Source organism: Brienomyrus brachyistius, unplaced genomic scaffold, assembly GCF_023856365.1.
Source record: "Brienomyrus brachyistius isolate T26 unplaced genomic scaffold, BBRACH_0.4 scaffold66, whole genome shotgun sequence".
Taxonomy (NCBI): Eukaryota; Metazoa; Chordata; class Actinopteri; order Osteoglossiformes; family Mormyridae; genus Brienomyrus; species Brienomyrus brachyistius.
Genome location: NW_026042341.1, coordinates 433420 through 445594, shown reverse-complemented (window position 1 = coordinate 445594; position 12175 = coordinate 433420). Strand labels below are relative to the sequence as shown.

Sequence of the window (12175 nt, the reverse complement as noted above, 5' to 3'; positions counted from 1 at the left end):
CACACATACACAGAGTAAGTATTCATTTCCATTACCTTTTCCCCATTGTTTTTTAGTTGCATGTCTGTGATATAATGACTCTGATTGCCACTGGCACCTCTTGTTCAGGCAACATATTTGTTGGCAAATTATATCTCTGGTGGAAACCTAAAAGAGGTCCAGCATGCACATTTTCATTTTTGCCCAATTATCTTTTCCAACAATCCAGAGAGATGTGTATGACCAATTCAAAATGCAGCACATTTATTGCAAAGCAGAAACATCCTAGTAAATTAAAATTGGATTTCTGAAGTGTTGCATTTTCTAAAAACTTTAATACTAATTAAAATGCCTGAGATGAAAAACTTAATCAGGGCCCATCATCATGCTGGATAACAGAGTTTATGTCATGCAAATTGGATGACAGTGGCCTTACTTCCTGTGATTTATTGCCTGTGGCTATTTTGAACCGGCATGCAAAAGGAAATATTTTACTTAGATTAGCAGCAGTGAATCACCGAAAAACCTGCTTGTGCCGCAAACCAAATGAGAGAAGCATGTGACCAGCACGGTCATTTGAATAGAGAGAGAAAAAAATCAAGCATTGTTGTTGTTATGGGCTTGTTTGCTTGCATGCAAACAGGGCTGGTATAGAATAAGTTCAATTCTATTTAGGGCTTGGCCTTTAACAGTGAAATGGTAATACTGACGTATGCAAAAAAACAGTGAATACTAAACAATACACTGGGAACTTTTATTACATATCAATATAAGATGCTATGCCTTATAGCTTTATTCCATCCTATTGATTTTTTTATATATTATTATTAATGGTTTATCAAAAGAGCTTGAATGCTTATACTAAAATAATCATAAATAAAAGAAGAAAAACGGGGAGTTCCCTGGATACAGTGGTACATGAAACCTTGCGAGTCGCCTGTACCTTAGTGCTGGAGGACTCGGGACTTTTCACTCAGGTGCAACCCCGGGAGTCTGTGGAGACTCGCCACAATCAATGCTGCTTTTATCATTTCCCTGGAATGTGAATAAAATTCACTAATGTGAAATAAAAATTTACTGAGCCTATGCGTCCTGTCACGCGCGTGAGGTGCGGGTGAGGCGCAAGGACGGGGCGACGAGCAAAGAGGCAGGCGAGCCGGCAAGATCAGGGCAAACGGGGATTTATTAAACTGACGAGGACTAGGGAACATCGCACGAATACGCTCACAGGGTAATAACCACAATGACAGACCATGGACTCAGGCAAGACACGGACTGAAATACACAGGACTGAGCAAATTAACTAGACACAGCTGGGTACAATCGGGGAGAAAACACGTGGGTAATCAGGGGGCGTGGCACACAGGAGGAGCGGACGAGCCTGGCATGACACGTCCCTGATCTCTTTATCCCTCTTTTGTTGCATTTCAAGTGGTGAATTCATTTTAGTTTACATTCTCACAAAAATTATCCATCACTTGCAGTTTTTTTTCATCTCATGAAGGTTAGTTACCGCATGAACTAGTCGTAAACGTTTACACTTGATGTTAGCTTTGCATTAGGCTAAATCTAGATTTGTTTCTTTGTATTTGAATAGTGACATATATGAAATCTATGAAATCGCGGTCATAGGTAATGCTGTTCTAATTGTAAACAACCACACTAGGTGGCAATAAACAGCAATAAATTAAAACGGCAATAAATTAGAAAATTAATCTGCATTATCAGATGGTACCACAGTAACTTTTAACTGGACTCTGACCTTAGATCTGTGCATGTATACACCTGCAGCAATTATAATTATTAGGGTCTTAAATCTCCTGCTAGTTTCTCGTTTTTTATCCAAACATACAGTTTTTCTTTCTATATATATGATGCAGCTCAGGAATAAGTACCTATCTCAAGGGTACAACAGCAGGGCCCTCTACTGGCACTTTAAACTAGAACCTTTCCTTCTCAATTCAAGTTCTTCATCTAATATGCTACCTGCTGTCTCTACTGTCAGATTAGCATTCTCTGTGACTCTTTATGTGAAGAGGGAGCAGAGGTCTGAGGGATGGAAAAGACGCTTTCCAACTCTGTCTCTGCCCTTCAGAAAAGGTTTGAGCTCTCCAAAAACCTTGTATCAGTTGAAGACGTTTTGTTAACACAAGACAGAGATCACAGACAACCTTGGTTACTCTAGTTTTTGTTGCATGCAAATCCCCCCCACTGTCACTAAATCTGTCACATTTTGCTAAATTATAATGCAGGGGAGACCAGAAATACAATAATATTTAAAAGGCACTGAGACAAGGACAGCAAAAGAGGTGAAGAGCTGCTAACAGAATAGCAGACAATGGTGCATGGGCCCTGTTGGCGGACATTAAAAGCTGCTCAGTCTCAGGCTTGCGTCTTATTAAATATCAGCATGCTGTCTGCTTCTCATGTCCTGCCTCCTGTGTTGTGAAAATACTTTCATCTCCTGCAGTGAGATGAAAAGGGGCAATTTGAGAATGAGAAAAAAGGATAATTATTTAAGCATAATGAACAACAGCTAATATTTATCTCACTAATGTCTGCACATAGCAAGGCTAAACCTTGCTGATTTTTCTTTTGGGAAAATCAAAAGATGAAAATCTGAGAAGTAAATAAACACATTTAGAAAGTAATTTTTGGTTTGAGCAACTGATCTCTATCAGCTCTCATTTAATTTTCTCTGTGACAATAGTAATAGATTTTTGCTTGAAAATAAGCAAGATACACAATGTGCCCTTACGCTTGACAGTGAGCTTACTCGTCTGTTACTTACTGCATAATTGTACTATTGCACTAATAAACTAAATTAATTTATTCACACTTACTGTAAGCCTTTTGCTGTGTTTCCTGACTTCGTGGCTACAATAAGTTAAAGTTCAAACAACTTATAGGTTCATCTGTTATTTTCTGATAAAATAAAATTTTAAACCTGCCTGTTATTTTAATAATATTAATATGGGAATGTGGGATTTTAATGAACAATAGCTTCCCTTTTGAATAACTCTTACAATTTAACGCAACTCAATAACTCAAGAAAAGGAATGGAAGCAATTGATGACAAACACCACTATATATATCCTCACAGCAGAAATACATTTTATTATTATGAAATGTAATACAGCAACACAGTTAATGGCAGGATAATACTTTGCAAGTGACAGTTTTACTAGCAATGATTTAATAACTTGCCAAAAGCTTTCAAGAAGTGACTTCTCACTTTCTTATACAAACCACAGCTAATATATTCAGCCATTTTGTATGTTGTCTAAAAGAACTATACTGGAATCTCAGCACATATGCTTACCTCTCCTTTTATTCTTCCTTTTGTGCTTTAAAACCCATTCCTGAACCAGTTCCAAAAGTAGGGACGGATTACGGACCGGGCCAGCGGGGCCGCTGCCCAGGGGCCCTTGGGGTGCAGGGGGCCTGTGGGGCCCCTAGCCCAAAACAATTTGCAACGCTTATCAACAATGTATTTTTGTTTGTCTATTTTAGAGGGCCTACATTCTTTGATCCTCTGCCTACAAGGGCCCCTGACCCTATAGGGAGGGCGTTTGGCTGCCAAGGGCCCTTGAATTGTGGTGGTTGCGGTGGTGGTGCTGGTGGTGGTGGTGGTGGGGGGGGGCCCTCGCGAACATTTTGCCTAGGGGTCCACACAACCCATAATCCATCCCTGTCCAAAAGGAACTGGTTCATTCCTCCTTTCACAGTGGTTTTTGAATCACTAATGTAGTTAGTTTAATTACATATGCAGCAACAATTGTACTCTATAAAGCCCATATAGATGCATTTGCATCCAAAAAATTTTACAGCATGGTGTTACTGGGGTCTATCAAACCTACATAAAATCTGATGAGTTTAGCATGTCGTAATCATTACAATTGGGTCGAAGGTCCATTGTATGCTTACAAGCACTTACATGAGCAACAATTAACACCCTTTAAACAGGCACCTTTTCCTCAAACATGAAGTCAGTCACAGGTATTATTATGCAAATCCTGCCTGTGGTAATCCTGTGCTAAGATTGTTAATTATTGTTAATATGCAAATGAATTTCTAAGATGCTTTAATGAACTTTGGCTTCCAATGATCACAAAAAAGCTACAAATTATGTCAGCTGGACATTAAATGACAGAACTGAGCAGTGAGTAGTAATAACTGACAAAGCCCATCAGCTCCCAGTAGCTCAGTAGAAAAGCATGTATAGATCTATTAAAAGGGAACACAGCCGCCAAGCGAGCTCTTTGAACCTTCCGTCGTCCTCTTTTATGTCAGCTAATTATCTGTAATAAAATTTCACTATAAAATGAATATTACATCAAACTACACTGACATCAAACTACCATGATTTTATCTACACAAATCTGGATTAATATGGATTAATTAATATGATGTGCATTCAAAAACAGATCTTTTTTTCTGAGATTTAATTATATTTATATATATATATATATATATATACACACACACATATATATATATATATATATATATATATATATATATAATGCTAATTTATTTCAGGGAAATACGCTATTAATATAAATTGATTATCATTATTCCATACAACTATTTGTCTTCCAACTTATGAAACCAGGGAAATATAAATAATATATATATCACATATGTGTGTGTGGGTATACGTTTACATTTAGTATGCTGAATTTATATTTCCATATTGAAACAAATATAGAACTATGTCCTGATTTGTCTTTGGTTTATCTTCAAAGGACTAAGAAGCTTTGTGAAGTAGCACACAGTGCGCTGATCAAAACCATCACACGAAATTAATTTGCATCCCTTGAGTTCTGCAGTCTAGGTCTGTGGGAGTGATGAAGAGTGTTGTTGATCTGTAAGTGTTATTGCTATACACAACACCTTCGCAAGACTGCATTCAAACAACTTTTTAGGCCAGAAAAGGAATGGGTATTCAAAAAATGAAGACAAACAAAAAAATTTATAATTCACAATTTTATTGGCAAAAAAAAAAGCTGTAAATAAATCGCTGATGATGTCTTGAAAGTCAGAGTGTATTAAGTGAAACACAGCAACAAATGGTATTAAATACAAATGAAATATTTTTCCATTAATAGAGTCAGCATTTGTTTGCACATTAAAAACAGGCAATTAAAAAAACTGATCGGCAAGTGTAACGAGTAAAGCCCCCATCTGCTCATCTACACAGTTTGTACCGAAACACAAGGCCTGAATTACATATCACAATTACAAAACCTCATAGTCATCCAACAATGTAAATTAATTATACGTAGACAGCGTCAATGGAAATCCCCCTTTTTTTTTAAAGCTTCAAAAGCCAGACAAACCTTCTGGCTCCCAGAAAGTCTCTGAAGTCCTCTCACTCCATTTACAAAATTATTTTCTTTTCATGTTCTAGAAGCGGTGAATTTCAGTTACAAACACACTGAAACACATAAAAACGTGACGTGAGCCATATCAAGCAGGATGTTGATAAACCCCAGAGCACAGGCAAGGAAAACAGCTGCCTTTTTCTGGTCTCCGCATTACTGGGTATCTGCGTTTCTTGCTTTTCACCTGCCTACATTATGTGATAGATGAATATGGATGGGACAAATGGGAATGACAGAAGGTAGCTCTCACACTTACATTGTCTATTGTTTTCCTTAATATAATTTTTCTCCAGGATATTCTGTTTTGAGATATTATAGGTATGCAGTTATTCCTCACAATTAATTAACATAAACTAGCCAGATCCTTTCATGTTATATAGAATGCAAATGTGGACAGTTCCTCATCTGTGTAAACATTACATGTAAAATCTAGGTTTTAACAAAATGAAAATGTTTAGTTTTTAGACATTAAAGGGAAATTCAGATGGACTTCGCTTGTAAATGTAATCATTGTCTATAGATCCATCCATCTATTCAAATTTTTTTTTTAATATTTGGAATGCTTTTACTGCAATGGGCTGGCCCCCCATCCTGGGTTGTTCCCTGCCTCGTGCCCATTGCTTCTGGGATAGGCTCCGGATCCCCCGTGACCCAGTAGGATAAGTGGTTTGGAAAATGGATGGATGGTGTACTTTTATATAGGTTCGGAAATCAAAGTAGCCTCTGTGAGTGGAATATTGAGTATGTGAGTTTTGAGGAAATCAAATGAAATTCTAATATGGCCAGTCCCCTATTAGCAAGTGGAACAAAGCAGTGTAATCGTAGGGAAACCAAAAAGTTGAATTATACCAACAATGTTTCATTAGTGGGGGCGGCATGGTGGTGCAGTGATTAGCACTGTTGCCTCACACCTCTGGGACCCGGGTTCAAGTCTCCGCCTGGGTCACATGTGTGCGGAGTTTGCATGTTCTCCCCATGTCGTCGTGGGGTTTCCTCCAGGTACTCCGGTTTACCCCCACAGTCCAAAAACATGCTGAGGCTAATTGGAGTTGCTAAAATGCCCGTAGGCGTGCATGTGTGAGTGAATGGTGTGTGAGTGTGCCCTGCGATGGGCTGACCCCCCATCCTGGGTTGTCCCCTGCCTCGTGCCCATTGCTTCCGGGATAGGCTCCGGACCCTCCGTGACCCAGTAGGATAAGCGGTTTGGAAAATGGATGGATGGATGGAATTAGAATAACTACCAAAGGTGAGTTTCCTGAAGCCTTCTTAATGCTACAATGTTCACAAGTTCTATGTTAAAAGATAGAACTTACGAATGATGTAGCGTTAAGAAGACTTCGGGAAATTCACCCTAGATCAATTGTTGGAGACACCCTAGCAGGTTTTGGAAACACATGCTATGTTCTGCATCACTTTTGGCAGAATCACAGTCAGTGCTGCCCAAGGCACCACAACTTCTGCCTTTATTTAAATACTATAGTACACATGCATGTGAGAACAGAGGCTTTCATTCTTACTGGGACAAATAAGGCAAACGATGTATTTCAACATAGCCTAAGGCAGCAGTAAGAACCAAAGATTGATGGTTATATTTTGGTTACAACCAAGATTATCAGAATCTCCATGTCCACATCAAGGTTGTCTGCTAAAAACTTTAATATGTCAGGCTAAACTAGAATCAATACCCTGTGCGTGAATTATTGTCTTCTTGTACAACCCGGGGAATCCATGTCATAAAAAAAAATGCTATTTATAGTTAATGAAAATCTGTTTTAAATGACTACAGTTATTTAATGGGCCTTCAGAGATGGTTGTTATTAATAAATCATATTAACCAAATATGAACTACTTCATATAAAGTACATCACTGAAATTCAAATATTTATTTCAAATTTTGCACTTAATATAGCATAAATAATAATTTTCACCAGAATATTAAATGCATAACAAAAAGGATTTCATATATATTTTTCTGTTGCTTGTTTTAATTGACTGCAAATATTATGTTCTAAATACACAACCTTTCAGATATTATGGTTCCAAATATTACTAAAGAAAAACAAAGGCATTAAAAAATAAACACTGAACAACCGTCTTACAAACTAGTAACTCATTTATATTTAAAAATAACTATTCCAAATTGACACATTAACTATTAAAAGTACTCAGGGTTAGTGACTTATATAAAAACCATTGGAAAACTTTTGTTACCCTATTGTGTTACCCTAACAAAGGCTGAAATATTCCAGTAACATTAAACGCACACAATTTTCTCAGTATGCCTGTCAAACCCATAGCTAACTGTACCTCACTTTAGGTAGCTGTGAAGTTGCTTGGGTTTGGCCCTCTTGGAAAGGCCCACTCTTATTGGCCGACTGCAAGTCTTCAAAGGCTCCAGCCTTCTGTACTGTCCAGGCAACACTGGAGACAAAAACAATATCATGCTTTTATCATCGTATTTCTGTTTCAAATTAATTTAGTTATTATATATGTCTGAATATATAACTCTAATAACATGTAACAGCAAAAATTATGGAAATTATAAAGTATGGTTTAGGAAATGTAAAGTAAGAGTGGGATAAGGGGCACACCCACAATATTAAAAGTTAATTTACCATCCCCCCCAATAAAAAAAACATTTTCTGTTCCAATTTCTTCAGTCACACATAATGAAAAAAATGTAAATATATTTTATACTCGTCAATAAAAAGAACAAGTGTAATTACCACTCATTAAACATTCAAATAGTTTAATCATTTGTACATAAGATGAGATTTTAGTAATATCACCTACTTTGATTCTGTCCATTAAAGGAGGCAAGAGATATGAAGGCAGGAGTCAATTTGTTACGTTCATCCAAAACCTCCTTGCATCCTGATACAGAGAATATAATACTGACCATCAACAACGATGGTCCCTAAATGGTTGGATGTAGTTTGAATAATTTCTTCATTCCGTAATAACCTCATCAGATATAGTACAATTGTAAGAGTAAACATATAAAAATACACCAAACGGATATGACATTTGCTGGTCAAAACACTACAGTCAATACCCAATGTAATAATAATGTGCAATAAATGTAATTAAATTTTAAACCTATTGATGACTGCATTTATTTCATACAAGAGGGATACAACAGGATAAATGATCATAGACATTTACGTCATACACACAGACAAAATCTGACATATTTTCTGACAAAATTCTTACAACACAATTAATATTTACCCTTACGCTTGACAGTGGAGTACATTGAATTTTCTAACTCTGTTGTTAGATGGCCACATTCCAAAGGCACCTCCTGCTCATATTCACAGCCATGTCTGTCAGGTGTAGTTTCTTTCTGCCCTCTAAAAGCTGTCATATTACAGCTATTCAACTCTTTATCTGTGCTTTCTTTCTTTTCCTCTACAGCGTTCCTCAACATAGGCTCAGTTTGCTGCTCAGAAGCTTGCTCCTCAGGCCCTTTAATCGGTAACGTTTTACGAGGCTTCAGTCTTAATAGTATATATGTGTCCGTATGTTTTTCTAGAAATAGCTCCTTCAGTACCAAGTCAAAGTTTTCCTTAGCTTCAAATGTGGGTGTGATATTGTCATCAGATTTTGAAATGAACATTTTCCCTTCCAACGGTTCTGTTCTATCTTGTCCAACTACCTGGTTCCCCGACCTTATGTCAAAGATGTCATTATTTAGGGATTTTTCATAATAGACACTTTCAGTAGAGCCCTTATTACTGATGCTACAAAGGGTGGATCCATCCTGAAAAATAACACACTCGTTTTCTGCAACTGTGTTAGTCTTATGTAAATCTACAAGTGGCTTAGTGTGATTCTGAATAACCTCTTGTGAAGGCTGAGCTACTTCAGAACGAGACTGTAACATTATGGTACATTCTCTGACAGTTGATTTGTTGAGAAGAGGGCTGGATTCTACTGATGTCTTAGGAACCAAGTGGGAATCAAAAATTGTAGGAACCAAGTCAGAGCTGAAAGGCACAGGTAACTGAGCATTGTTGTTCAGACTGTTCTCTTGTTCATTGCCTTGGCGTGAATCCCACTTAGGTACTACCGCATCATTGGCAGTGGCAGCAGCAAGCAACTCTCCTTCCTGATGTTTGTCAATGGTTATATTTCTGTGTGTTGACAGTAAAAGCTGTCTATTTTTTAATACACATCTCTCCACAAAAGGAAAACTATCCAATTTATCTTTCGTACTGATACCAGAGACTAAAACTTTGTTTGTTTTAATTTTCACCATGTCTGACAAAATATGTTTATCCAAATATGTTGTTTCCTGAGTTTTTTTAAACCGATGCTCCATCAACACCACAGTAGATCCTGATGCAACAGGTTTATTGTGTACTAATAGGCCAGTTTCACTGTAGATGAGGAACTCGGTTAAGTTTGCTACATTCACTGCATCATCTGGAATTTGTGATTCGCTCCAAGAGTCCTTTCCTGGTGCCTGTTCAGTGCATTCATACAAACTTTCCGTAGCTGTACAAAAAGCATCATCCCATGGAGCTCTAACGACATAGTGCAAATCGACACTGTTCGCACTTTCCTTGCTTTCTAAATTATTTCTTAATCCAGCATCAATAGTTGCAGGATTGTTGATATGGTAAGATGTCTCAGCCGCAGTTCTCTCAGGATGCACATTGTGATGGTTAACTTCAGCTTTTGCTTCCAGTTTAATTTCTACAACGTCTTTCTTATCAGCCTTCAGTCTAGCTCCATTTCCCTTGTACTCTAATCCATGCTCCTCCATTTTTGAAACACTCTCATTCTGAATGAGAGATGGCAGAGATCTGATGTGGTCACTAAACAATGTGCTCACCATTGGATACTTTTCAGTCCTGTTATACTGATGTACATCATGCTTCCTATCATCTTTGGCTCTTTGACTCCCTGAAAAGCTTTTGTCCAGACTGGGTATGGCTGCATTTAGAATGACATTTTCAAAAGCACGGTCTGAGGTCTTATTGTCACATCCAGATTTCGAGAGCTTGTTCATCCTTCTGACTGGCTCCACTTCATCCAGAGTCACAATATAATCAGGCTCTAGTAAACCCATTTCAAAATCTCCCACTGTGAAAGTCTCATTTTTCCTGCCAGCCCCATTGTTAACGATTTCTGAAGTATCTTCTGTATCACGTCCAAAGGGAACATCTATATCCCTCAGAAATGTTTGCTTTTTGCTTTCTAATTCCTGACACATATTTGCATTGTTATTTACTACATATAAGCTCATGTCTGATACCTTATTTATTTCAGTCGAATTCATGTTAATAAATTCTGCTGCCTCTACAGTTCCAAATTCGCATCCAGGATATTTAATACTTTTTTGCATTAAATACTGTTCTTCAGAAGTTTCATCTTGCAGGGTATTTTGAAACAGAAGATGCTGATCGTTACATTCTAGTGGCAAACCATGAAAACTTGGCAATGGAAAATCTGCTATAGTATTTTCACATTCAAGATATTTTTCAGGTGCAAGTAACTTTGAGCGTTTAGAAAACGATGGTGCACAATTATATTCAAGATAACTATTCTCTGTAATATCTAAGTCTTCCATCTCTTTTGTATTCTATTGTGAGCAATCTGTAACATAAAATATAAGACAAAATTGTCAGAGCTTTCCAGTCCATGTCATAACAAAACTATTTATACGCAATTACCATTAAAATTAATGCCTTAATCTTTTTGATGAAATAAAATTAAAAGCCATCAAATACAATTTAGAAAAGCAAATAGAATTCCAACAATATTGGGCTCAAAATCTAAGTAAGGCACAGTCTGGTGCAGAATCTAAGTAAGAAGAAATATCATTATGTTTTTACATTATTAAATTGAATTTTGCGGGTCTAAAAATCACTATGACCCTCTACTATATAGACTGTTATGGAAGATAGATGGATTAATAAAATTTAGACATACTTGAAACTACACCAAATGTTCAATATGAATCCACCTGTGAATAAAAAAAAAACTTTAATGATTTTAATTTACAGTGTAGATTGTGACATATATTAGGCCTACCACACCCGTATATAACCAATGATGGTGATTATAGTAGCATTATTGTCCGTAATACATAACACATGACTAAGGATTTTGAAGACATCTGTAGATGTGAAGCAGAGAGTTAAATTGACCTAACGAAGAACATTTAGCCTTTGACTCTGCCTTCAGTTAACAAAGTACCTCGTGTTATGTTTTGTGTCAGAATAATGCTAATATTGCGAATTCGATAGCCATATTTTGAGCTAAGGTTATGTTTGTATGTATAATTTCCGCTGATAACTGCATAAATTTACCAAAACATTGATGTTATATCGAACTTCAACTGTATATTATATCTTACAGATAGTTTTCTAACTATAAATGTGGAGAATAGTTTCAACGGACAGGCTATTTGACGATTACTTACGTTACTTGAACGTTACTTACAACTGTGTAAAGCTTAAAGTAACTTGGATGTAAAAAGTATTATCGGTCTGTCTGCTACGCTACAGCTCACCTATAATACCATTATTTAAGTGCCAAGCAGCTACATGTATGTCGATCGTTTATTATTTTAAAATAGCGCTTCCCTCCCAGGACCGTATGCCGAAGAAGGCGTCACGTGACGCTATCTGCACGAGGATGGTGCTACTTATTTAATACACTGCGTAAGAGCTCGTCATATAATCAGATTTGGGGAAATTTCAATGATTAAATGATTCAAAATGCTTAGTTTTGCTATTCTATATAATAATGTTTGTTTTTATTGACCATATAACACATTTAAAGTGCATCTCATGCAA

The 12175-nt window shown here is 36.9% G+C and overlaps 1 protein-coding gene across 4 annotated transcripts; it reads right to left on the bottom strand.

Moving 5' to 3' along the window:
* Positions 1-7234: 7234 nt before the first annotated feature.
* LOC125725417 (uncharacterized) lies at positions 7235-11999 on the bottom strand. Of its 4 annotated transcripts, none has more exons than XM_049002327.1 (5): positions 11890-11999; positions 11307-11340; positions 8598-10970; positions 8160-8240; positions 7235-7787 (listed from the first exon to the last, which is right to left on the bottom strand). In XM_049002327.1, exons 3-5 carry the CDS (start codon positions 10942-10944, stop codon positions 7675-7677), a joined length of 2541 nt encoding a protein of 846 aa, XP_048858284.1. In that variant the 5' UTR covers positions 10945-10970; positions 11307-11340; positions 11890-11999; the 3' UTR covers positions 7235-7674. The 4 variants fall into 4 exon arrangements, with proteins under 4 accessions (XP_048858284.1, XP_048858283.1, XP_048858281.1 ...); XM_049002326.1 differs by having other exon boundaries at positions 8604-10970; XM_049002324.1 differs by having other exon boundaries at positions 11800-11977.
* Positions 12000-12175: the final 176 nt, after the last annotated feature.